Source organism: Grus americana, chromosome 3 (genome assembly GCF_028858705.1).
Source record: "Grus americana isolate bGruAme1 chromosome 3, bGruAme1.mat, whole genome shotgun sequence".
Taxonomy (NCBI): domain Eukaryota; kingdom Metazoa; phylum Chordata; class Aves; order Gruiformes; family Gruidae; genus Grus; species Grus americana.
Genome location: NC_072854.1, coordinates 76,261,137 through 76,286,037, shown reverse-complemented (window position 1 = coordinate 76,286,037; position 24,901 = coordinate 76,261,137). Strand labels below are relative to the sequence as shown.

Sequence of the window (24,901 nt, the reverse complement as noted above, 5' to 3'; positions counted from 1 at the left end):
ATATTTTTTCCAGTGGAGGCAATGACCTCTTTACCAAGAGTTCTGGGCACAGGAAAATAGGTTTATATGGTTTTATTTATTTTTACATCTTCCACAGTTCCTTTATAAATAACCTACAACTCCTCAGTGTTACGGGATTGTCTCTTGAAAACCTGTTTTAACCATCTATCCTATTTAGCTACTGATGGACTGTATTAATGAATCTGCCGTAGTTTTGATCAGCCTGCATTTCAGGTTCCACTAAATATCATAGCTCCATCCAGTGAAAGAGTCAGACATCATGAAGAAAGATATTTAAGTACTGCCAGACCATTCTGGCACTGAATTTGAGGACTTCTATGGCATTTAACCTGGAGAACAACATCCATGCCAGTGAGCTGCACTTCAGAATGCATGTGGCTGGTTTGCACAAGGCTGTTCATCAGCAAAAAAAGTCACTGGTGTGTGGTTAACCAAACACACATTTTAAAAAATCATAAACTAAGTGGTATGGCCATGGCTGCAAAATTATCACATAACCCTTTTCAGGAAGGTAAATATCAACCTCTAAATAGATTCCCTCTAAACAACAACTTGCTCATTTTTTTTCAGGAAAGCCTCTCCCCCTTGCCTAAGAACCACCTGTATGGTGACAGTGCCAGCTCCAACAGGTCCTTCCAAGTAACTGCTACAGCTGGGAATTCTTTGGATATAAACCTGACCTCCCTCTTTCTTAATACTAGATTTAAGAACTGACCTATCTTCAACGACTTTTCTTCACTTCCTTTCCCCTGTATAACCTTAGGATTAGATAAATTCTACTATTTCTGTAAGTTTATAAAGATTCTACTTCCTCTCTTGTTTATAACCCACAGAAGAAACTCATTGATACGCCTTGGCTAAACCTTTGCAAATCCACATATGAAACTGATTTCTTCACTTTTACAAAAAAAAAGGTTGAGGCTCTTGTCATAAATGCACTGCTACATCTGTTTTACAAGGTTCAGAGATACATGAATACAAATGTTCCTCCCACATTATCCAAAAATGTTCATGTCTACAAATTGTCTTTTTGTTTTGTTTTTGTTTTAAACTCCATCTCCTTATCAGCTTAGAGAAACAAAACAAGGATGCCATAGATATCAAGCATGCTTACAAATCACCCCATCACTTTCTAAAAATGTTTTATGAAGAAATATTCATAACGAGGCATACTGCTGTACCTTTCATATGATACAATCTGTTATCCGGATATCACATCCATTGGTCCATTCAGAAACTGAACTGGTGCACAGTTAGGTGACCTCTCAGTTGGAGTTTTTTTTACCCCTTTTCCTGAATGCTAAAGATCCACTAGATTCTAATAATTTATTTCAATACTGTATTCTTGCTATTTTTTCCCCATTTACACTTGACTTTCTCACTTGCTTCACTTAAATGTTTAGCTTAATAAACATGTAATTGACATTTCTAAAAAGCAAGTCAATGAGGAAAAAGAACAAACTGTTGAATACCACCTTCGGTCAGCCTGTTTTCCACCATTGACTCTGACCTGAATAGCTTTTGTTTCTAGTCATAGTTAATACAATTAATTTTAAAATAATCTGTTTACATGAACAATATTTTAAATGGTCCGAATTAAAGTCTTATTTCAATTTGATGGTTGCCACTGGCTTGTCACTGAGGCAACCAATCCGTCAGACGAGCTATCAGCATTTGCTCTGAAGTTTGACTGTCTTTGTGCAATGCTCTTCATTAGACGTAGGGTTTCAGACTTCTAATATATATGTGTAAAACCCTAGTTAAGCTTTGTTTACACAATGCTGGCTATTCTTGTATTTATCATCACATTTCATTCAGACATTTCAGCTGAAAAAAATGTGTTGTCAGCTTCCACTCAGAGGCCTCCATTTACTGCCATAAGCAAAGAACATTCACAATTCAAAGTGTTTTGACATTTTCACATCAGAAAACATTATCGCAGTGAAATGAAATATTTTCATACTACAGCTACTGTATTAGCTTTTAAATCCTCAGGATGCATGTATACATTTATTGTCTCTTTTTAAACAAAAGCATTGCAATTTTGGAACAATGAGCTGAGATGTCACAGCTGTAAATGTGTAAGTTCAACAGGTATTCATCACAAGAAAGGTAACTGTGAGATGCCCAGCATATCTAGGACTGTATGGCAATCAAGACTAACAACAGGAATATGTCTCCAAAAAGCTTATGAAAATGTAGATGCACCAGATCAAAGCTATGTGAAAAGAATGGTGTAGCATCACTAAATATTTCACTGATGAGATGAAATCAATTAGACACGATGCTTTCTGAGTCATTTCAGGGTACACAGAACGTAAATCTAAAAGCTGTTTCAGATATATGCCCAGGACAAGACGATAGCAAGGAAGGAAACAACAGCTGTGAGCCTAACAGAATTGCACTTGGATAGTAAGCTGTTGTAGGAAAAATGCAATGAACTCTTGCAGGAAAAGTTATGACCATTAGTGAAAATAGTGTTTTGAAAGGGAAAAATCTGACATGTAGCTGGAAAAAGACAGATCTTTTACATAAAATACAGGACTAAGAACAACTATCCAGCTGAACTTTTGACCTTTTTCTAGGAACTACTTAGTTTTGGTCATATTGCCATTTCTTTTAGAGCAAGAACACCTACAGCAAACATCACAACAACTTTTCTTCCTTCCTCCAGATGAAAATTTACCAGAACTGGTAAAGAACTGAGACACATTCTTAGAAAGATATACAAAATGGAAGCAAAGACAACTGTTAAAATGTTAGAGAGACATCAAGCAACACATTTAATTTCAAAACATATTGTCTGCTTTTCTCTTTAATCTAAAATGTCATAAAAGCTAACTTCTCATATTTGTTTTCTCGAAGAATGATTTTTAATTCCGTATTAGCTTGGTTCACAACATTTGAGAAAGTTAAAACTTTCAAGTAACCTTCATTTAAAAAATTACCGAGATATTCTAAACTTGCCACATTTTTCTTTTAAGAACAGATTTAGTTCTAAAATCCTATATGCAATGGCAAACAAGAAACCAAAAGACAATTTTATCATGAGACATTTCTAATGAAATACAGCCGTATTGTTAAAAACATCTTTCAAGTGTAGGCTGACTCATCTAAGAAAGCAGTCAGACCCATCTGGCCCAATTAGTGAAGCAGAGTCTACAACTTCTATCAACAGAAAAGAGAAAAGAAAAAAACCCCAGTAACTCCGATATATTGCTCCATCTGACCCCTACATGCAATTCATTCAGTGGTTTATACAGATGCTAGTGAAGTCAGGACTAGTACCAAAGAACAGATACAAACAATCAAGTAATATACTTTAATCTGACATGTAAGGAGCATTCAAGGTAAAACCATACTGATGCATTAATTATGCTTGCCCAAATTATTTTATTTTTTTCTAAAGTCCCTGTTGGTGTTCTAGAAGTCTGTTATATATCTTCATATGCCTGTAAAACAATTCAATGCATACCTATACTGTAGCATCAAACACTGCACGTATTCCTCTACATACAGCATAAGTACTACAACCAGAATAGAAGATCAGTTCCTCTAAACAGGAGCAATAGTGCAGAAGCCCATACAAGAAAGCTCTTGTAAGTCTTTTGTATGAAATTTCCCTTCAGTACGTTAGATATCGAAGTTTACAAGCATATTATATGTGAGACACCAACTACGCATACTAAATGTAGTATGTTCCCAAGTATTTAGATTAGATCATAGAATGGTTTGGGTTGGAAGGGACGTCAAAGATCATCTAGTTCCAACCCCCCTGCCATGGGCAGGGACACCCTCCACTAGACCACGTTGCCCAAAGCCCCATCCAACCTGGTCTTAAACACTGCCAGGGATGGGGCCTCCACAACCTCTCTGGGCAACCTGTTCCAGTGCCTCACCACCCTCACAGGGAAGAATTTCTTCCTTATATCTATATCTAATCTAAATTGACCCTCCTTCAGCTTAAAGCCATTACCCCTTGTCCTGCCACTACATGTCCTTGTAAACAGTCCCTCTCCAGCTTTCCTGTAAGGCCACAATCAGGTCTCCCCGGAGCCACCTTTTCTCCAGGCTGAACAACCCCAACTCTCTCAGCCTGTCCTCACAGGAGAGGTGCTCCAGCCCTCTGATCAGCTTCGTGGCCCTCCTCTGGACTCGCTCCAACAGCTCCATGTCTCTCCTGTACTGGGACCCCCAGAGCTGGACGCAGTACTCCAGGTGGGGTCTCACAAGAGCGGAGTAGAGGGGCAGGATCACCTCCCTCGACCTGCTGGTCACACTTCTTTTGATGCAGCCCAGGACACGGTTGGCTTTCTGGGCTGCAAGCGCACACTGCCAGCTCATGTTGAGCTTTTCATCAATCAATACCCCCAAGTCCTCCTCCTCGGGGCTGCTTTCAATCCATTCCTCGCCCAGCCTATAGTTGTGCTTGGGATTGCGCCAACCCAGGTGCAGGACCTTGCACTTTAAATTAGTTAGAAACGTTAGAAAGAAATTCTTTACTGTGAGGGTGGTGAGGCACTGGAACAGGTTGCTCAGAGAGGTTGTGGATGCCCCCTCCCTGGCAGTGTTCAAGGCCAGGTTGGATGGGGCTTTGGGCAACGTGGTCTAGTGGAGGGTGTCCCTGCCCATGGCGGGGGGGTTGGAACTAGACGATCTTTGAGGTCCCTTCCAACGCAAACCATTCTACGATTCTATGATACTACATACAAATTCTTCTACAGATGAACGAGTACCACTTCCACCCTCCCTAAGAAAAGCTCGACATCAAACTTCAACTACAGAAATATTGCTTGTCTTCATTTAAAACAAGTAAGAATTAGTGCCTGGTGTTATTACTTAATATTTTAATAAGAACACAATTTCATTTTCATTTTAGGGTTTCTGATCATTTTCTAGGTTGAAAACTATACTATATGCTTATATTTGGCAGCTTATGAACAGAAAGCTCCATTTGCCTTATTGCGAGTTAAAACACAGATGACCACCCACACCTCCTCATGTTGCTTTGTCGCTTTGAAGTATTTGTACACAGTTAATCAGCCCACCTGGACCGGGTCTGAAATCACTATATGGCTTTATATCTTATATTGCAGTAAGGTTGTTCTTTTTTCTTTGGTTACCTCATGAGCCACCAAACAACAACAACAAAAATCTGGTTTTGCTTAAGTTTTGATGACAGAAATAGATTATCCATTTACTAAAAAGTCACCTTTATTATCATTTGTGCCCCCAGTTTTAACCCTTCTGGAAGCTCCTATTTCAACAGTCTAAGACTTGTGTCTAAAATACAATTAAGCATTCTAAATAAGAAAGATCTTCAAAGGTGGCATTCAACAGCTTTCTTTGCTCTTTTTAGTTTGAACCTATTTATACTCGCATACCTGGAAGGTTTCTTGCTGCTTCTTCCAATCCCTACTTACACAGACTAATTTTTGGAGGGTAGAAACATCTCTACAAAGAAAGCCTTGAAACAATTTCCTGATTCACAGAAGAGTGAATTGGCCTAAAGCTTGCATTACAAGATACATATTAAGTGCAAACATGTACCATAACATATGACAGCAGCAATCAGAGAAATACCACTTACTCTATTCCCCATCACAAACTTCTTTTTGTATGTTTTACAGCGCAGCACATTTGATCTCAAACTCCTGCCATACAAAGACATTCATATGGATTAATAAGAATTTTTAATCAAGAGTTTTGTTACAGAGATATAATTAGCAGTACTGATATTGTAAGATAAATTAACTATCCCTCCACAATTTAAAGACTCACAATACAAAATCTGAAAACATTTCATGGTAAGGTAATGGTTAAGCAGTCATTTCTGGGAAAAGTTCTCCATGAAATCATCATAGTAAAACCAACACTTGATAAAGATATTTGCTCAAAATTCTGAATACTGACATTAACATAGACTATTTTGGAAATTGTATTTTGCAATAGAGAAACTTTCTCCAGGAAGCTGTCTTTATAAAATTATCTGTAAAGGAAAACTCTCGTATGTAACCTCCAGAAACAAAAGTTAAATAGCGTAAGGATGAAGTATACTAGTGTTTCTAATTAATTATCTCCTCCAAAGAATGCTACTTTCTTGTAATTTTTTATTAACTATGTGATGCAGAAGAGACATATGGTCTTGGGAACTACAAACTCCAGAACACATTCAGAGCCATCTCTAGTTTTTAAAACAGTCAGGAAAATCTTCACAAGTCTTACAATGACTTAATTCTTTTAGGATTAAAAAGTCAAAACAGTAAATGAATTTAATAACATTTCAACTATGGTACATTTTTCTTTCTGCAAAAACAGTCACCTTCATTTTGTGGCTACTATGATACTTCAGAAACCAAAATCAGCTGAGCTATGCTGCGGCAAGAAATGCCATCTTTACCTTAAATGCCCAAGTCTCTTGAGAGCAAGACATTCAGTATTAAAAAAAACTGAATCAGACATGAAACTGATTGGCAATGGAGAAGAGTATGAGTGGCCATTGGGTGGCTTTTCTTTTTAGCTTCCAAAGGACTGTTGAGAAATTAACAGGATAGTCAGGACAACTGGTGCTGACTGATCATTTACATATTTTGAAGGATCTTCTATCACCTAATTATTCCTGACATGAAACCATCATTGCCGCACTTCCCATTACTGCCAGCATATCTTGCCCAGGGAAAGCAGCTGGAAGACACCCATGACAGTCTGCAGTTCCAGGATCTGGATGTACAGCCTGTACCGATTTGAAATCCACAGACCTGTATCATTTGATCTTGAGTGAGGTTCACCTATCAGAGGCAATAATTATCCTTTGCACAAAGAAGAAAGACATAGCATCCCTTTACAAACACTGTCCAGGGTTTGCAATAGATGTCAAAACTTGGAAGGTTGACTGTTCCTTCATAAATCACTCAGTATCTGGCATCTGAGGTCATCTAAGCACACAGGTGCCAAGAGACCTGGATGTCAGTCAAAACAGCTGCTGGTATTACTGACAGATTCCATTTATGTTCAATGGATGAAATCTGCTCCAAGAAAGAAGTGGCATAACCTCTGAAAAGTCCAACATTGCTCTATGAATTCTGCATGGTAAGTAGGAAACGGATGTTATTTTTGTAAATTTCATCCTGAAATTTAATGGAGATACAATGTTTAAAGCAGGATCAACCATGTCCTTTGCAAAAAGCTAGGAATCTACAAGCTCATCATTCAGATAAGGAAAAAATACGATGCTTTATCTTTGTTTGGAGATAGTGCTTCTCTGAGGATCTTTGCACATATGGACAGACAAAAGTCTGCACTGAACTGACAGTGTCTCTGGCCTACTGGGAAGAAATGAAAACGTGTCTAAATCCCAAATCTGACTTAAATATGGTTCTTAACTCCTTCCCAAAGCAATGGTCCCATGCATGCCAGAGTCCAGATAAAAATACTTTCATAGATGAAAAGTGTAGTTGCTAAACTGCAAGTCTTTTCAAGATCCATAGATACATTCATCATTATGTGCCCACACATGAAGCGGCAGAGATGCTCTTGGCACCAACAAAAGACACTCTTGAAACCAGGAACCAGTCCTGAAATCATAGCAAGAACAAAGATTTATCTGTTCTACATTTTAGTGGCAGAATGGTACAACTATTAGGGAGAGTAAGGCGTATCTCAAGAGTAAGAAAACCAAACTGTGGTTTACCTAAAGGAAGACAAAACAATCAGCAAATAACATAGCAGAGGCTTTTTTGCAAGGCAGTACATAAACTGTTGAGTGTGCATAGAATATAGAAGCAACCAAAGGTACTCTTTGTACATCTTCTTATAGTTGTGAGTGCAAGGTCTGGATGTTAACCGCAGAGGCCTAAGTGACTGACTGGTTCATATACCATTTTATGAATTCTTTTCCCAGAATATCTTTTGGAGGAGGCTGCAGGACTCAGCAGGGATTCAGAAATACCAGTTGCTATGGTTTTCCAAAAGCAACGTATTTGTGACGAGGCAGCAGAACATAATGTATAGCAGAGATTCTGGAAGGTGGTGGAGAGTCTACAGAAGACCTAGGAGACTACTTCCAAAAGCACATGTGGATAGATTTATGTACCAAAGAACTCTGCTTGAGGGAGATGATCATTACTGAGATGAGAGGCAATTTCACTCACATCAGTTCCTTTAGGATTATACGCACTGTCCAAGCAGGATGATACTCTGGTTTTAAGACATTCTTCTCCTCCCTTATGTAACTGTGTAGAACTAAGATTTACAGGAAGGACAGGAACACCACACTCTGGTTAGCATCCCTAAGATGCCACACTTTGGGTACCAAGAGTACAGGTGGGCCCTGCACTGTAACAACAAGCACTTCTCTTAGGAAAAGGAACTGAGACTTAAATCATGATCTGATCTTTTTATTCTTCTAGATCAACAAACACTGATACAAGTGTAGGAATAGTCACCTGTATCAATCTCTCTTTTCCAACAAACTCAATGGAAAAACACTTCAGGTTCAACGACACTTTCTAGATGGTGCCATTGTTTGTCCCTCTTAACTGTGGATTATGTGCCACACAGGGAAGATGATGTTCTCTGCCAGAAAGGCAACGCATTGATGTTCTTGTGAGGAACAGCAACTTTTATCATGAGAAACACAAAAATGCTCCTGACAAAATTAAGGAAATGTAGCCATATGCCTGAGGTCCAAGCCAAGAAAAGAACTGGTCTAATTAGTTAGACATCTAAAGGATGCCCCAATAGTAAAGTGGAAGGTTTGTAGAGAGGAACACTGAAAGGATAATTTGAAAAAAAAAAGATTGTCCTCCCAAAAAATCCACAGTAAACCAGTATTTCTATGCTTTTAGGTGTATTATTTAACTTGTTTGGATTGGTAATACATGCTAATAAAATTAATGCTTTAGAGTAATATAGACATGTTTACTGTTTAATTTCTATAATTACAACTCTCAAACTAAGACTTTTTCTGAAATTACTTTTTTAATCATAAATAACATGATATTCTAAAGACCTTCAAAGACAAAACTTCATTTTTCTACTTTTTATATAAGCTTCCCTTGAAATACAAGCTGGTTAGAGAAGTCATAAAGGAGTGATATTTACTGTTCTTATGCCAGTTAAGGTTCCCTGCTAATAAACTGTTTTAATTAAACAGGATTCTACTTTAATAATTTTTCACAGAAGTGTCAAAGTAAAGCAAAGCTTATAAAAATCCAAGCTGATATCAGAACACCAAAAGGAGGGGTTTTTTTCTTCCTATGAGCTACTAGAGCCACCCCCATCAGAAAGAGTTTACAGAATCTAGTAAGAGAAGCCATGCCTTAAACCACAGGTGCTTTTCATTAAATGACATTTAATCATATATCTAGTTTCCTTGGTTCCCCTCAACCTTAAAATTGGGCTGAAAGGGTATGTGTGATTCACGTTTGAAGGAAACTGATTAAACAGATTAAAATGGAGCAAAACCAAATAAAACTAACACCTAGAGTATGTTGGGGATTATGTCTTAACTACTTCGTCATAAAAGTTGTCTTAGCAAAGATTTCCAAAGTTTCTAAACAAAAAGCCTTCAACACGGTCTCCCACAGCATTCTCCTAGAGAAGCTGGCGGCTCATGGCTTAGACGGGTGCACTCTTCGCTGGGTAAAAAACTGGCTGGAAGGCCGAGCCCAGACAGTAGTGGTGAACGGAGTTAAATCCAGTTGGCAGCCAGTCACGAGCAGTGTTCCCCAGGGGTCATTACTGAGGCCAGTCTTGTTTAATGCCTTTATCAACGATCTGGATGAGGGGGATCAAGTGTGCCCTGAGTAAGTTTGTGGGTGACACTAAGTTGGGAGGGAGTGTCAATCTGCTTGAGGATAGGAAGGTTCTGCAGAGGGATCTGGACAAGCTGGATCAATGGGCCAAGGCCAACTGTATGAGGTTTAACAAGGCCAAGTGCTGGGTCCTGCACTTGGGTCACAACAGCCCCAGGCAACGCTACAGGCTTGGGGAAGAATGGCTGGAAAGCTGCCTGGTGGAAAAGGACCTGGGGGTGCTGGTTGACAGCTGGCTAAACATGAGCCAGCAGTGTGCCCAGGTGGCCAAGGCGACCAACAGCATCCTGGCTTGCACCAGGAATAGTGTGGCCAGCAAGAGTAGGGAAGTGATTGTCCCCCTGTACTCAGCTCTGGTGAGGCTGCACCTCGAGTACTGTTTTCAGTGTTGGGTCCCTCACTACAAGAAGGACATTGAGGTGCTGGAGCGTGTCCAAAGAAAGACAACAAAGCTAGCGAAGGGTCTGGAGCACAAGTCTTACAAGGAGCGGCTGAGGGAACTGGGGTGGTTTAGTCTGGAGAAGAGGAGGCTGAGGGGAGACTTTATCGCTCTCTACGACTACCTGAAAGGAGGTTGTGGTGAGGTGGGTGTTAGTCTCTTCTCCCAAGCAACAAGTGATAGGACAAGAGGAAATGGCCTCAAATTGCTCCAGGGGAGGTCTAGGTTGGATATTAGGAAAAATTTCTTCACTGAAAGGGTGGTCAGACATTGGAATAGGCTCCCCAGAGAGGTGGTGGAGTCACCGTCCCTGGAGGTGTTCAAAAAGCACGTAGACATGGCATTTCGGGACATGGTCTAGTAGACATGGTGGTGGTGGGTTGACGGTTGGACTTGATGATCCTAGAGGTCTTTTCCAACCTTAAAGATTCTATGATTCTAAATCAATTTGAGACTTTTAGTAAAAATCAATTCCTAGACTTCAAACATAAACCATTGATCATTACTATCATATCCACACAATCGTGCATCGTACTTTCAAATTCCTAAAAGTATCTTAGACTAGGATTTTTAAAAGAGGCTGTATACCTCAAATGTATAAAGTACAATTAATTTTAATTGTTTTAATTATTATTAAGATCTACTTACTGGACTCACTTAGGATTTTTTAAAAAAATCCCAGCTACAGTAAGCAGTGAAAGAATGTACTATTTAACCATGATTAACATTTATATGTTGGGACTCCTACAAACATTACTTCTAACAGCTACAAAACATGTACAATGTAAAGCACGGCATAATAAGAATAAATTGCACAATTTATCAGCTTTAGTGTCGTACATGCTTCACTTTTCCTAGCACTGCAATATGATTTACACAGGAACAAGAGATGGCATTTTCTCAAATGGTACTGTTAAGAGTCCCTTTAAGGCTGCCCAGTTGAGCATGGCTCCTAGGTGACTGCAAAACTGCTAATCTTCCCATTTACTTTCTAAGGAAGACAAGACACATCATTTAATACCTACTTTGCTAAAGCCTAAAAGCACAAAGGCTACATAGCTGGATATATATAGTTATATTTTTTAAAATGGCTCCACAAAAATATTTCAGTAAAATGTAGAATTTACATGAAGACTTATGCAACAACACAATTTCCAAGATAATTTTAAATCAATTCTCTGCTGCAATCAATGAAACTATTTATTAGCACAACTTTCTGTATGAACACCAAGAACCCTTCAGAATTCCCCTCCCCAATCTCCGATTTTACAGGATAACATAAACTTTGATAATTTTTGTGTTTTCAGGATCACCTGCAAAACTACAGATTGCTACAAAAGAATTAGCATTCCAGTAATGACCTTTCACATTTTTTTTTTTTAAAGTAAACAGTTACCCCTCAGAGTATTTTACAAATCAGTAAGCAGCTATCACCACACTTTGCAGATGAGGAAGTTAACATTTATTTAAAGAGTATATTTGCTAGCACAGGGGAAAACAAGTGTTTCTATGACCAGAGGAATTTTAGAAGCCTGAATTTTTTTATGTGTATCTTTCTTGAATCTGATTGACCTTTGGATCTTCAAAAGTAACAGATTTCCCTGAAGCTTTTATTACTGTTGAGTCATAAAGCATCTATTTGCAGAGTTCTCCACCATCCACTAAGACCAGAGCTCATACTGCAAGGATCACTAAAGGAGTCCCTCTCTACAGCCCAACTACCTTCTTTGTAAGTCAATCACTAGTTTCAGGAATGACTACTGAAAGGCAAATACAAGCCTTGCTTTTGCAGGCTTAAGAAAACACAGTATTCTTCTCAATGCTACAGCAATAGTCTATCTGTTCCAAACAACAAGAAATACTGTTAACTGAAAAATCAGGTTAGCACACCATTTATTACCATACGTACTACAGTGGGTTAAAAACGTGGGAGAAATTCAGACACTCCTCTTAGCTCCCTTTTTCTTTCATAATTTATCTTCCAAGGCAAAGCAAGTGGTTATACTCTCTCAAACAGCTTTCCTGTACAATATGACATGAAGATTTTATTATTCAACTCATCTCTGTTGATAGCACTGATTTTGATTATAAAGTCTAACAAACTAAGAAAGCAAGCTCTCAGTTTAGAACTTTGAAACTTCTCTTTAAGAAAGCTTTAGGCCTACTCATTAAAAACTAAAAGAAGTGGACTTCAAGTCTCAGACCAGCAGGTACACAAAAGTAAGGCCACTAGCTGCCTAACATAGCCAAAAGGCTTAGAACTAGAATTGCCTACTTGCGTAACTTCCAGCACTACAACATTCAAGTGCCTGTGAGTACACAAGACAAATCTCTGCTCCTCCTTGTTTCATTTCACCTTTCCAGACGTATTATTTGCTTGTGTTAGTACAAGTCTAGCAGTATAGTTACTACGGTTCCCAAGAAAGCCAAGTTAGTCAAAGTTTAAAACTTTGTTTTCAAACTAGGACACATCAGCTAGAGAGTGAAGAAAACCTGAAGAAGCTGCTTCTAAGATGAAAGCATAGTGGTGCACGCAATTACACAACTGAAAATTAGTTTTCATCAAAATTACTACAAATGATCCTAAGACAGCCAACTCCAAATAGTGGTTTGGGGGTTTGATTTTTTTAGTCTCACGTAAAAGGATTTGCAACATACATTTTTGGAGACTGTAGAAAAGTACCTACTGAAGGTAGGAATTATTTATTTATAAACAAAGCAAGTGAAATTCTCTAGTAACTACAGCTGTGTTTGGTCAAAAATAAAACTTCACATCTGCCAATTCATTTATAAGAGGCTGCAATATCAAAGGATTGGATATTGTGTTAGAGACCCCTGACGTTGTCCTAAGATTTGCTGGTGTTCAGATTTCCTTCTATCCAGTAATTCCAAGTGATTTGGAATTTAAAATACACTTCACTTTCCAACACAATTTGAATTTGATGAATATAACTTACTATGTACACAGGTGTTGTAGAAGTATTAAAAATCAGCTAATAATGGTACTACTGAAGATGTAGAAGGCAGTTCTGTTTTCATTAAGTTATTCCTATTAATAAAGTATGTTTGAAAATAAGGCAGAGCTTTTAAATTACTTATTAAAATACATAAGATTAAAGAAAGGAAAAAAACCCCAACCATACCATTTCCAACAACACACACACACAAAAATGTACAACTTGATGGAGTCTTAAATGCTTCTCATTAATAACTGTGTTCCAAGCAGTGCAACTTTCCAGTAACATCTCATCTAATTTTTCACTTTGCAGGACAGTTTACCAGTCTCCAGTTTAAATTAAACTGATGTTACAAATGGCTAAGTCCAAAATGATGTAAGCTATTTAAAATAGTTAGCTCCAGTCTCTTATGTCATGCTCACCTATGTTTCTCCTGATAACAGGGTCCAGAACATTCCCATATTAAAGCCATAGCCTATAAACAACTTATGAGAGAAATCTTATTAGTCCTCCACTGGAAATGCAAGCATTTCTGTACTGTTTTTAAAAAAAAAGAAACACTTTTCTATGGAATAGTAAGTGAAAAACCCTGGGCGCTTTTCCAAAGGTCAGAATTTTCTGTATTCTGACGTCAAAACAGCATAATGTAGAGCAACTTGATGACTATAAATCATCAGTCAGCATTAAACCACAGATGTTTGTATGACAAGCTTTATTTCTGTATAATTAGAAATCTGGATTTCAAAACTAACACTAGCAATAAAGAATGCTTTAAATAGCTGGAAAAGGGAAATGTTTACTGGTTGCTTTACTATTACTTCACACAAAAATCTTTGCAACTGCTAAGATCTCTCCAGAAACCACTGCCAAGATAATTTGTACATAAAGTGATCTGACCTCCTTCACATAGTCTGGTTAGTATTTAGTATAAAAATGTGTTAAAAATGCAGGACAACAAATTTCTACTATTTACACTATGTCTACCCAGGAATCACAATTCTACAATTAGCATTTCTTCCACTTAGGTATAAGGCTGTGACTTCAAAAAAGAAAACCAACCAACCAACCAACCAACAACTGTAACTAGAAATTAAGGATAAGGAAAACAATGCATGGGTAATTTGTCCCAGTTTTCTCATCTTTATCAAGATAGACAAGAAGAATCGTAGTTTCATCATATAATTCTTGCATAAGGGGAGAAATACTTTTAACAAGATTTTACGTAAAGACCGCAGGTTACATGTTCTGTTCCAGGGCCATCAACAGAAAGAAAACAAAGCTGGGGGAGGGGGAAGACTACAGGAAGCACTAGAAAACCAGCCAAGAATAGAAGCAGCAAGTTTAAAAAATGGGATGAAGAATGAATTAGAGATACCACAAAATGAATTACCAGAATAGGGCAATGTCATTTTTTCTTCCACAACTATGTCTACCAAAAAACAAACAGATTAAACACATTTCTGGAAGACAGACAAAACCCATGTAGAACCTAATTAGAGCTTCCAATCAATGCATAATCCTGCTTTGGAAGGGCATGTGCCTACTGAGTTGCAGGCAATAGAGCTTCTTTGTTTCTCTTTGAGAAGAGATTATTTTGTAAGTTTCCTCAAAGTCTTTTTCAGAAATTATGATCTACCATTTCTCAAATTATACATCTGTAACACCTTAAATAAATGAATACAGAGGACGGTGACATACATCTCCAATAAATATTTTGGAGAAGAAAGAAAAGGGGAAAACAGATAGGGTATTCAACAGTAACTGTATGTAGGCACAATTAGCTGATTTCCCTGGGTTCTAGAAGCCATCAAATAGGTCCAGAAGAAGATTCAGAGTTAAAGTTGGATCAACGTGCCTAGAAATAACTGTTGAAGGAACTTTTTTCTCCCATTAATATAAGGAAATTCTAGGGAGAACAAGAATCAGTATGAACTGCTACCTAAGTTATAAGCTAATAAAACTAGACATATTTCATAGAATCACAGACTGGTTTGGGTTGAAGGGACCTTAAAGATCGTCTAGTTCCAATCCCCCTGCCATGGGCAGGGATACCTTCCACTAGACCAAGTTGCTCAAAGCCTTATCCAATCTGGCCTTTACTATTTTTACATAATAATATCTGATTATGACATGCCCAAATTTGTAAAATACTCAACTGAAATATGTGAGGGCATAGATAATCATAAATTTGTATCTACCCTTTAATTATGTGCCTTAACTTTCTGAAAATGTAAAGTTGAAAACAAATTTATAATCATAATATAGAAGAGCACATTTTATATCCCCTTTTAAAATTATTCTCATGAACAATATTCTGATGAATAGTATTAGTTTTCTCCTTAGTACCACAAATATAATTTCAGGAGTTAAAGAATTCAGAGTTTAAACAAGGTTTCATTCAATTAAGTTGCAAATCACCTGGATATCTTGTAGTAAATATGTGGTAATGAACCACTGGTCTACAGTTTCCATCACAGTACACAATGATGGAGAACGCTGCTTCACACTTGCAGCTGGCCTGAAATAATTTTGTTAATAGTCAATACCAGTGTAAACTCAAAAATGTAACACTGCAGGAAGTGTCAAGTACAATATGTAAATACTTCCTATGTGAACTGGTGTAAGAGATTCTTGTCCTCATTTTTAAAACTCAGACTTGCATTACAATAAAAACTTTCAGTGGAATAAGACAGTTAAAAGGCATACCAGAATTTACTTAAGGACTGCTCACCATAACTAATTCTTCATTCAATTTGTGAATAAGCTACTGAAATTACTAGTACTAGACATACTGGACAGTGGAAAACAGAAGAGAACCTACATACTAGTAGGCTTTTTTGAGGCTTTCCTCTTCTGTTTTCCACTGTCACATTCTGCTACACCGAGTTTCTGATTATTTTGTTTTCATTCTATCTGCAGGTGAACATACTCACAGTTCTACATAAGTTTAGGTTTATTTAAGGGTGGTCTGCTACCATCCCATTTTTCCCTGGCCGCGTGTTCTCATTCCGTCACTTCTGTCAGTGCTAAAACAAAACTGACTCCATAGCAAGTCTGCTAATCCAAGGTTAAGCTCTCCACCAAATGGCCTCGCTACACAGTCAGATGAAAGCCAGTGCTTTCTGATTCAAAACAGGAAGCAGGAACAGCAAATCATGAAGAATGGCAGGACTGCAGCAGCCCTCGGTTCATACTGTCATGGAAATATTAAGTCTGTTTCACACTACTAAAAATAACACACTATCACCTCTCCTCCACATCAAAAAGTTTACCATGTGTTATCTGGCAGTCACTCCCAAGAAGTTTGGCTGCTTCGTTACCCTACCCTACAGAGCTTCCCCTTTGATCATTTACATGATGTGCACTGTGAGAGACTTGCATCTGAACTGACAAAAACACGTGTAGTGCAGGAATTCCCTAAAAAGCTTTAAGGACAGCAGTGCCTTTTGTCTGCTACTGTATCGCTTATTCATTTCATAACTTTAATGGAACAGGCAGCAAACAATGGATTGCACGGCATGACCAACATTTCAACAGGGAGACTATAGAAGGCGGCACTGTATTCTCACTTGTGAAAGCAAAAATGTAAAACCAGCACACCATGCGGGAATGAATTAGAGCTATTCAGGGAAGTCAAACTTGCATGCAGAATTTATTGTAGCATTTTAGATAGCTAAAACAAATGAAATCTTCTTCTAATATCTTTCAGATTTGAAGCTTTTGCTAGTCTTAGCTAGAGCAACAAATTATGTACAGCATTACTACAAAATCTTTTTTTTTTTTTTTTTTACTAAATCTAAAGCACAATTAAGAATTCTTAATTTTTTCCTACTGTATCAGTTTTTTGCTATGGAATTCACAGCAAACAAAGTTCTCAGAGTAAAACTGAAGACATCCTTCAGTTTATTTTAAGAAGCTCAAAATAAACCACAATGGAAATTTCCAAATACACTTATAAGGAAGTTATTAGAAATTTACTTTTATTAATAAAGAAGCCCCATCTCACCACACTTGCTGAAGGCAGTCTTTGGGAAAGAAATGCTTTTTACTTATCCAACTGAAAAATAAAACATTCTGCAAATACTGTTGCTCCTTCATTATATACTCACCTGTTATATACAGAAAATGTATTGTATATAGGAATGACTAAAAATAGAAATACCGTCAAAATAACTTCTCTAATAACAGGGAGTAAACAGAAGGAGGGCAGTTAGTGAGTACTTACATACCAAGCATCACTATAAAGAGCTTCAATTTGTAAAAATCATGCAGTATACAGCACATTAAACCAGATGAAACACTAGAATTCCATTTTCTGCTGCTGTTTTGATCAGGAGCACAGCAAGCATTTGGAAGAAGAAAGTCTGTGAGTAAAATCGTTGCATATTAACTGGACCACCATGTAAAAGACTCACTTCTTTAGCAAAGCAAGCCGTTCAGCATAACCACAAAATGCTTGTACTGTGTTCTACTAACATCTCTTCACTATTTAAGGCAACAGATACCAAAGAAAAGATTCTATCCCATTTAACACAGATATTTTTGTTTAACCATTGGGTCACATACATTTGTTGTAGCCGTCTGCACTACATCTTCATACAAAGCTTTGCTGATATTTTTGTTGATATACTATGCTTCAAGACACTGAACATAAAGAAGAGTATCATGTTCCATGATGCTTACAGTGAATAGTTTGCCATTTCAATCTTTTATTCAATGATTTTGTTCTTCATAGCAAAAAGATGGCTAACATCATCTTGAAGGTGAAAAGCAAATCCTACTTCCCCGGACTTCCTTCCACTGTTTACTTTATTCTTAATTCCTCTGCCTTCTATACAGAATATAATAAGTCCTTTGTTTTATAAACAATGTATGTTATCTATTTTAATCTTTTGACATACAAAAAAAATTCTTAGAAGTTTTTCCCAGTCCCATCTTTTGTCACAGCTGATATTGAAGGCAGCCATCATCAGCACAGGTTTTCTCCATTTTCTGCATGATGTAGAATTCAGTTGCAACTTGGTAAGGCTGTTTTTATTGCATTACAAATGAAGTGAAATACAAGATCTTACAGTGTTAAGTTGCTTATTTTCCTCTGACAACAGCCAGTACTTCTTATCTTATTGCACTGGTTAACACATCTTCTAAGCATTCTGTTTGCTGCTCCTACTTTTACTTTTCTAGTAGTGCCTTGCACTTAACCTTACTGGCCCCTCAGGCCAAAGTAAATTCACCCAATAGTAAAACCTTAGCTCAGGAAGATTCAATCAATCACTTTCAGCAACTGCTTGAGCCTCTTGGGCAATTTTCAGGCATTTCCACAGTTGTTCTCATTCTGATTTTTACTACTCTATTATTTGTTAAGCATAACTATTTTCTCTCTGTTGTTTATGAAGATATTTAGAGGCAAGAGTGTATGCTTTACTTCCTTTATTTCACAGTTTCACTAATTCAGACTTAAACAGCTTGCTGGAAACAGAGCACAGTCATAGCTGCAACTATGATATGGTTAAAAGGCAGTAACATAAGTTAATCCAGCATTCTTCAGGTCAGTTTGCTATTTCTGCTTTAACATATGAGGCTTTGTAGCTCTGCAAAGTTGGTTTTGGTTTGTGGGGTTTTTGTTGTTTTTTTTTTTTTAATTTCACCTGACAACAGGCAAAATTCATTCCCAACCTCAGCTCCTCCATACGGCAAGAATTACCCAAACTTTCCTCTCTTATTAAATGGCTTATTAGGTTTTGGTAATTTGGAGACTCTATGAATTTATGTTATAGATCATCTTGGTGTGGAAACTGAATTCTAGTAACATCTTTATTTTGCATCCTTTCCTTACTCCATTTTTACAAACACTGAGACATCTATTACTAAACAGGATGAAATGCTTGAGAACACTATTGAAGACTGACGGCAATTGTTGTTCAATGCATAAAGCTGCTACCAAATACACAAAAATAACTATTATAAAATTGGTTGTTTGTTGACTCCCATCTACTTTAAGTGATAATTAATGTTATTCCATATTAAGGAATAATTATCTTTTATATAGCATAGTTTTATTTGTGTTTGAATTACCTTTAAAAAAATCATTGCCATTGACATTCATCTAGTCTAAGGATTTTGACATTATGAAATCAATATTTCTACAGTATTTATTTTAATTAAGCTCAATGATTTTTTTCTTGTTGAAATTATACCTTCCTCCATACCACACAGCTAAATTTAAAGATATCCAGGACTGAAAAGTCTAGAATCACTATTACAGGCAAGAACCAAACGTACACACAAAATTAAACAATCTTCTATTGAAACATTATTTCCTACCCATCACAATCTTAATATTCCATTACTGTAGTAGCAAATGATATACACAGTTTTGACAGGGACCATCACTGACTAATGTTATGTTGCAGCTGTCTTCAGACAAGATGGAGGCAGCAACCAAGTAAAGCCACAGGTACCTTGATGCAGGAAGAGTAATACAAAGAATTTGAAAAACACCAAATCCAGATCAAATTAGAATAGCTAACTAGAAGCCAGAAATATGATTTTTTCCTCAGAAAGGAAGAATGTGGAGTCAAAGGAAAAAGGGGTAAAAAGTATTTGCCTGAAATTTGAATTCTGTTGTATGTGCCTCATCCTATGTAAAGACAGTCAGTATAAAGGTGAATTGGTAATTAAAGAGACCTGGACATCTGTATAAAAAAGGAATATCAAGAAAGCACATTCAGCTATGAGAGTTTATTCAACACTACTTGGAACATGTAGAAGCCTTACATATTTCTAGCAGAGGAATTCAGCCCTACTGCCCAGGACCACAAAGAGTAATTTCAAACCCGTAATGACACTGTAACTCAGTATGCTACACTTAATTACTATATACATCCCCTTACGCAGGCTCTGCATTTTTTCTTACATTCTGCAGTGCACAATACAGAGCATCTTTTGCTTCTCCTTTGCAAAAGAACCACCCATCCTTACTGAACTCTTGTGAATAACAAATAAACTCTCAAAGCTCTCACAATGAAGAGAGATCAATAACCTGTAGGATTCACTTTAGAAGGAGACATAAGGACAGTACAGCTCAATGTGATCCCAAAAGCCTGCAGACTGCTTTATTCTTCCTGTTTTTCTTCCGAGAAAAACATGAAAGAAGCAGTACCACATGATCTTGCAGGTCCAGATAATGACCAGTATCTCACTGAACTATGGGAAGAGGAAAAGAATTAGTCCTATAGAACTTGAAGTACAGCCAAAATAAAAAAGTTTCATACCAAAGAAATGTAAATTAAATACAAAACAATAATAATTTAAAAAAAAAATTAGCCTTTCTCCTTAAGGAGAAAAAATGGCTCATTCAGCCAGTCTGCCTCAAGTTCTTTTCATTTCTAAAGATAAACTGTTGGACTACACCACCATCTTGGTAAAAATCCACGAGCAAGTGGAAAGGGAAATTAATAATTCACATTCACAAGAAAAGAAATCACTAGTGATCCAGATTCATAAAGATGAAAAGAAACACACTTTACTACTGAAATAGTCTCTGTTCACCCAAGTACCTTCAAATGGAAATCCATTTTAGAAATATGCCTATTTGTGCACTGTTGCTATAAAATGTAATTAGGCTTTTTAGTATCTTGAGTGTAAAAATAATTGATTGTTCCAAGAAATGAGTAACTCCTTCCCAACTCTAACACTAGCTTGCTTTTCTGAAATGTATCTCAGAGAACCAAAGCATTGCTACTATATGGCAAGAATGAGACTGAATCTTCTCTCCTACATAACCTTAAATTTTATTCAAGCTGGATGGACTAAAAACAGAAATACATTAATATCTTTTTATCAATTTTAATCCTCTGACATTTATTTAGAAAACAGTAATAGTTACATGTATTCTGCAACATGAAATGGAATTTCCCATTTTCCATTCATACATTTTAGAGCATCTTTGGAATCTTCCAACATCCACAATTTCCCCTATCTTATTATAATTAGCTAGGATTTCTTTTTTCGCTCATGCTTACCCTGATTATTTAAAGGTTTATGGCTTCCTTCATAGAAGTTTTCAATTCATATCTTTAAATCCTAAACCAGAATTCTTCAACTCTCCAACTGCCTGAAACCGTAATTTGATTAAACAGCCATCTTTGGTACTAACTGAACAGATGCAATAGGTAGTGCAAAAACCAAGTTCACCTATATACTAATTCATTAGTACTACACATGCCTGTTTCAACGAGGCATAATTTTCAGAAATGAGAGCCAACAGACCTTTAACTCTTGCGCATGTAATAAGCACCACCCAAATCTCTTATGCCAACACATATATATAAAGATGTTAATGAAATGAACTGACAAAGTGTTTTGCAACTGATGCTATATTTGGACAACAGTTAGCCCTGTGCTGTTTTCTTCTGAAGGGCAAAAAAATATTCTGTAATCAGGATTATAGAGCTCCCCCAACTGATTTACTGAATGAAGCAGAATATTTTCAAGACAAAGAGCTGGCTGACAATAACACAATGAAAAACTACTAATGTATTCCTTCTTTTTGGAGGCTGAAAGCACACCCATCCACCAGCTCCAGAAATCAAGCATAACACAAACATACACTGAGGAAACATGTTAGTACTTCAGACATACTGAGGTTTTGTGACCTATCAGGTCATCTTGAACATGACCCTTCAGTCAATAAGAGGGAGCTAGAAGAATCAACGGATGTTTGACAAAATTAATTCTGTATCACACAGAAGTTTGAGTTGTGCGTCTTTCAAACTATTTGCTGCATAGCTGCTACAGAATGAACGTAAGGGCTTCAAGTTTTGCCCATATAAAGTCTTTTTCTTATTACCATTTCTAATCCTGATTATAAACTCAATCGTAATGTGCTCAACACCTCTTTAGTAAATGAATAAATTCTGAAGATGTACTTTCTCTAGTTGTCTTCTGCTTTTAGAAACTGACAGTGTGCAATGTGAAGAGGTCTAAATTATGTTTTCTTCATATCTCATGCTTAATATTTTTACCATATTTTGTTAATTCAAAAATTATGTCTCCCTCCTGATCTTTGGTAACTTTTATAAATGTGTCCTGAATAAATGTGCTTATACAGCATGCGTCACCACAAGTTTCCTCACAGTCAGCATCTGTTAGCATTCACTAAGCACCCAAAATCGCTAGGCCATTTTAATACCAGCCACTACCTTCCTTCACAAGATAATCTCAATTTTTCCTCTTAATATGGAAATTTCTTCCTCCACTGAAAAAGATATTATTTCTTTTTATCATTTTATAATGGCACAAAAGCGGTGGTAAAAATCAGCACAAGATAGAAGTTAATGGCATGGGATGCACTATACAGCCAGGCTGAGTCACCTTGCTTTGAGTGAGAATACAGAGCAGATCAAAGAGAAGGGCTCTCACAGGGTAATTCTGGTCCCTGCAAAAGGCTTTAAGTCATCTGGCTGGGCAGAAGGCAGTTTATATTATCAGGAAATGAGAAAGACATCCCATTTTCCAGTTTCACTATGTTTATTCTTCCCCAGTATATTGACAGCAAATTTTTTTGATACTGCGTTCCTGAAGGGTTTTGTTCATTTAGCAAGGTGTTTAATGCGATGATTCAAGAAAACATGCCTTCTTTTCTTAAAGTATCAGAATCATCTCAAAGCAAAACATAAAAGCATGTCATATATCCCCAGCTTTAAAGTGAAGCATCCTTATACTGAAAGAAGGTGCGAAAGGTAGTGTTTGTAACAGTTGAACATTGCTTTTTAAAGGCAATAAGAATTTCCTGCATTTGTATCTAATACAGGCAAAAAACCCCCAACCATCTCTTAAGAATATTATTTTGTTCTGAGGAATAATTTGATCTGGGATGAGATAGTTTAAAGATCACTCGAGTATTACAAAATAATACCTAAACTTCATTTTAGGATGCTGCTCTGCAGGCTTACTCTTACTGCTGCAGTATTAATTGTATTTAAGAAGTAACTTCTGGAAATGGAAATCAAAGAATTGCATACAAATACTTACTGCAGGTATCAGTAACTTTTTTACTTCTTCAACGGCCCTCTTCAGTTTAATTTCTGCTCTGTTCTGAGCATCCTCCACAGTGATAAGTACATGTAAATCTTCATTCAGGTGTTCCCAGTTGGGCTTGCCTCGGTTCTGTTCTTCCTAAAAAAATTAAAACATGGAGGCTGTGAAGCACTGCTACATTCTGTATAAAACAATCACATAAACAGCAGACTAACTCAATTTTGTGAATAGTACAAACTGTATTTTCAGCAAGATGGGAAAAGATTTCTTCATACTGTGGAGACTGTTTTATTTTCTGTGGTTACTTAGAAGAACTTAGACCTCAAAATATCTTTTGGGGTATTTCCTCTGTGTTTTGGAACCTCATACTTTTTTTCTTTTTTTTTTTTTTTTTTTTTTTTAGGACTACAAAGCTAATGTGATTTCTTAGACTACATTTCCTATCCGAAGAAAGGAACAAGAAGTACTACAAACACAGCATTGCTTTCAATATTCTTTAGAGTCTTTCAAGGGCTGAACAGATAAAACACACCAGTGGTTAAGCAACCTAATATTTTCAAAAAAAGTGAAACAGACACCATACATAGAAACTCCATCAGAATCACTCTAAAGACAAGAGAGCAACTCTTCAGTGTTAAAATAGCTTTTAAATACTCATGAAGAAAAGATTCAAGAATCAAACATTACAAAAAGAAAAGAAGTTGCAATTTTCATAACAGAGCTACATGTACTGGATGAAGGGCAGAAAAGAGGAGATGACAAGGCTTTAACACTGAAGTCACAGAAGAGCATGTAACAACAACGTGACCATTAGACAGGTACTCTGTTACATTAATGGCATTAATAACCCCAAAGATAAATCTTAGTAACATTTTCAGAAAGGAAGGACATGCTAAAAACACATTTCAATGTAAACATTTTTAAAGAACAGATCTCAGTAAATTTAAGTAACACATTCATTCAAGTATCCAGTCTTTCAAAAAACAAGATAATGAACACAACACAGAAGAAACTTTCCAAATCTGTTTTTATTAAACAGTGAAAAAGGTAGCTAAATTTACTAGAAACAGAATTTAAAGTTGACAATATTTTAAATGTAATAAAACAAGTAAAAAAATGGAGGGAGGGGCAGGGTGGTGGTGTTAAATGAGAAAGGTTTATTTTAACTTGAATCTAAATAAAGTCCCACATAAAAGATAAAACACTTATTTAAAGTTCAAAATCCTGGGCATAATAAAAGAGCCTCCTATTTGTAAGACAAACATTTGTGGCTTAACCACAATTCACATTTAAAAAAAAAAAAAAAAAGGCAAGCGAATTACAAATATGTCTTTTCCCCCAAATTTCATTAATATTCTTCCAGGAAAGCACACATGCACAGGAAACGTTTGAAGATTTAATACCAACAAATATTTGCAGTACTTTATATACATATATACCTGAGGGAGCACTGTTCCTTAGATTTTTGTATCTTTAAATCACAGAATGGTCAAGAAGGGACCTTAAAGATCATCTAGTTCCAACCCCCCTGCCATGGGCAGGGACACCCTCCACTAGACCACGTTGCCCAAAGCCCCATCCAACCTGACCTTGAACACTGCCAGGGAGGGGGCATCCACAGCCTCTCT

At 36.9% G+C, this 24,901-nt stretch overlaps 1 protein-coding gene across 13 annotated transcripts in view; it reads right to left on the bottom strand.

The window, feature by feature from the left end:
• The window catches only part of QKI (QKI, KH domain containing RNA binding), a 170,086-nt gene that overhangs the window by 35,640 nt on the left and 109,545 nt on the right, over positions 1-24,901 (bottom strand). For 7 of the 13 annotated variants that reach the window (XR_008576701.1, XM_054822732.1, XM_054822729.1 and 4 more), the window contains exon 5: positions 23,268-23,407. Coding sequence is in view for 12 of the 13 variants with exons in the window: in XM_054822732.1 (XP_054678707.1) it covers positions 23,268-23,407 (140 nt within the window). In the remaining variant the exon portion in view is untranslated. Of the gene's footprint in view, positions 1-23,267; positions 23,412-24,901 lie in introns of all 13 variants that reach the window. The other 6 variants (XM_054822740.1, XM_054822736.1, XM_054822733.1 and 3 more) reach the window with 1 other exon arrangement.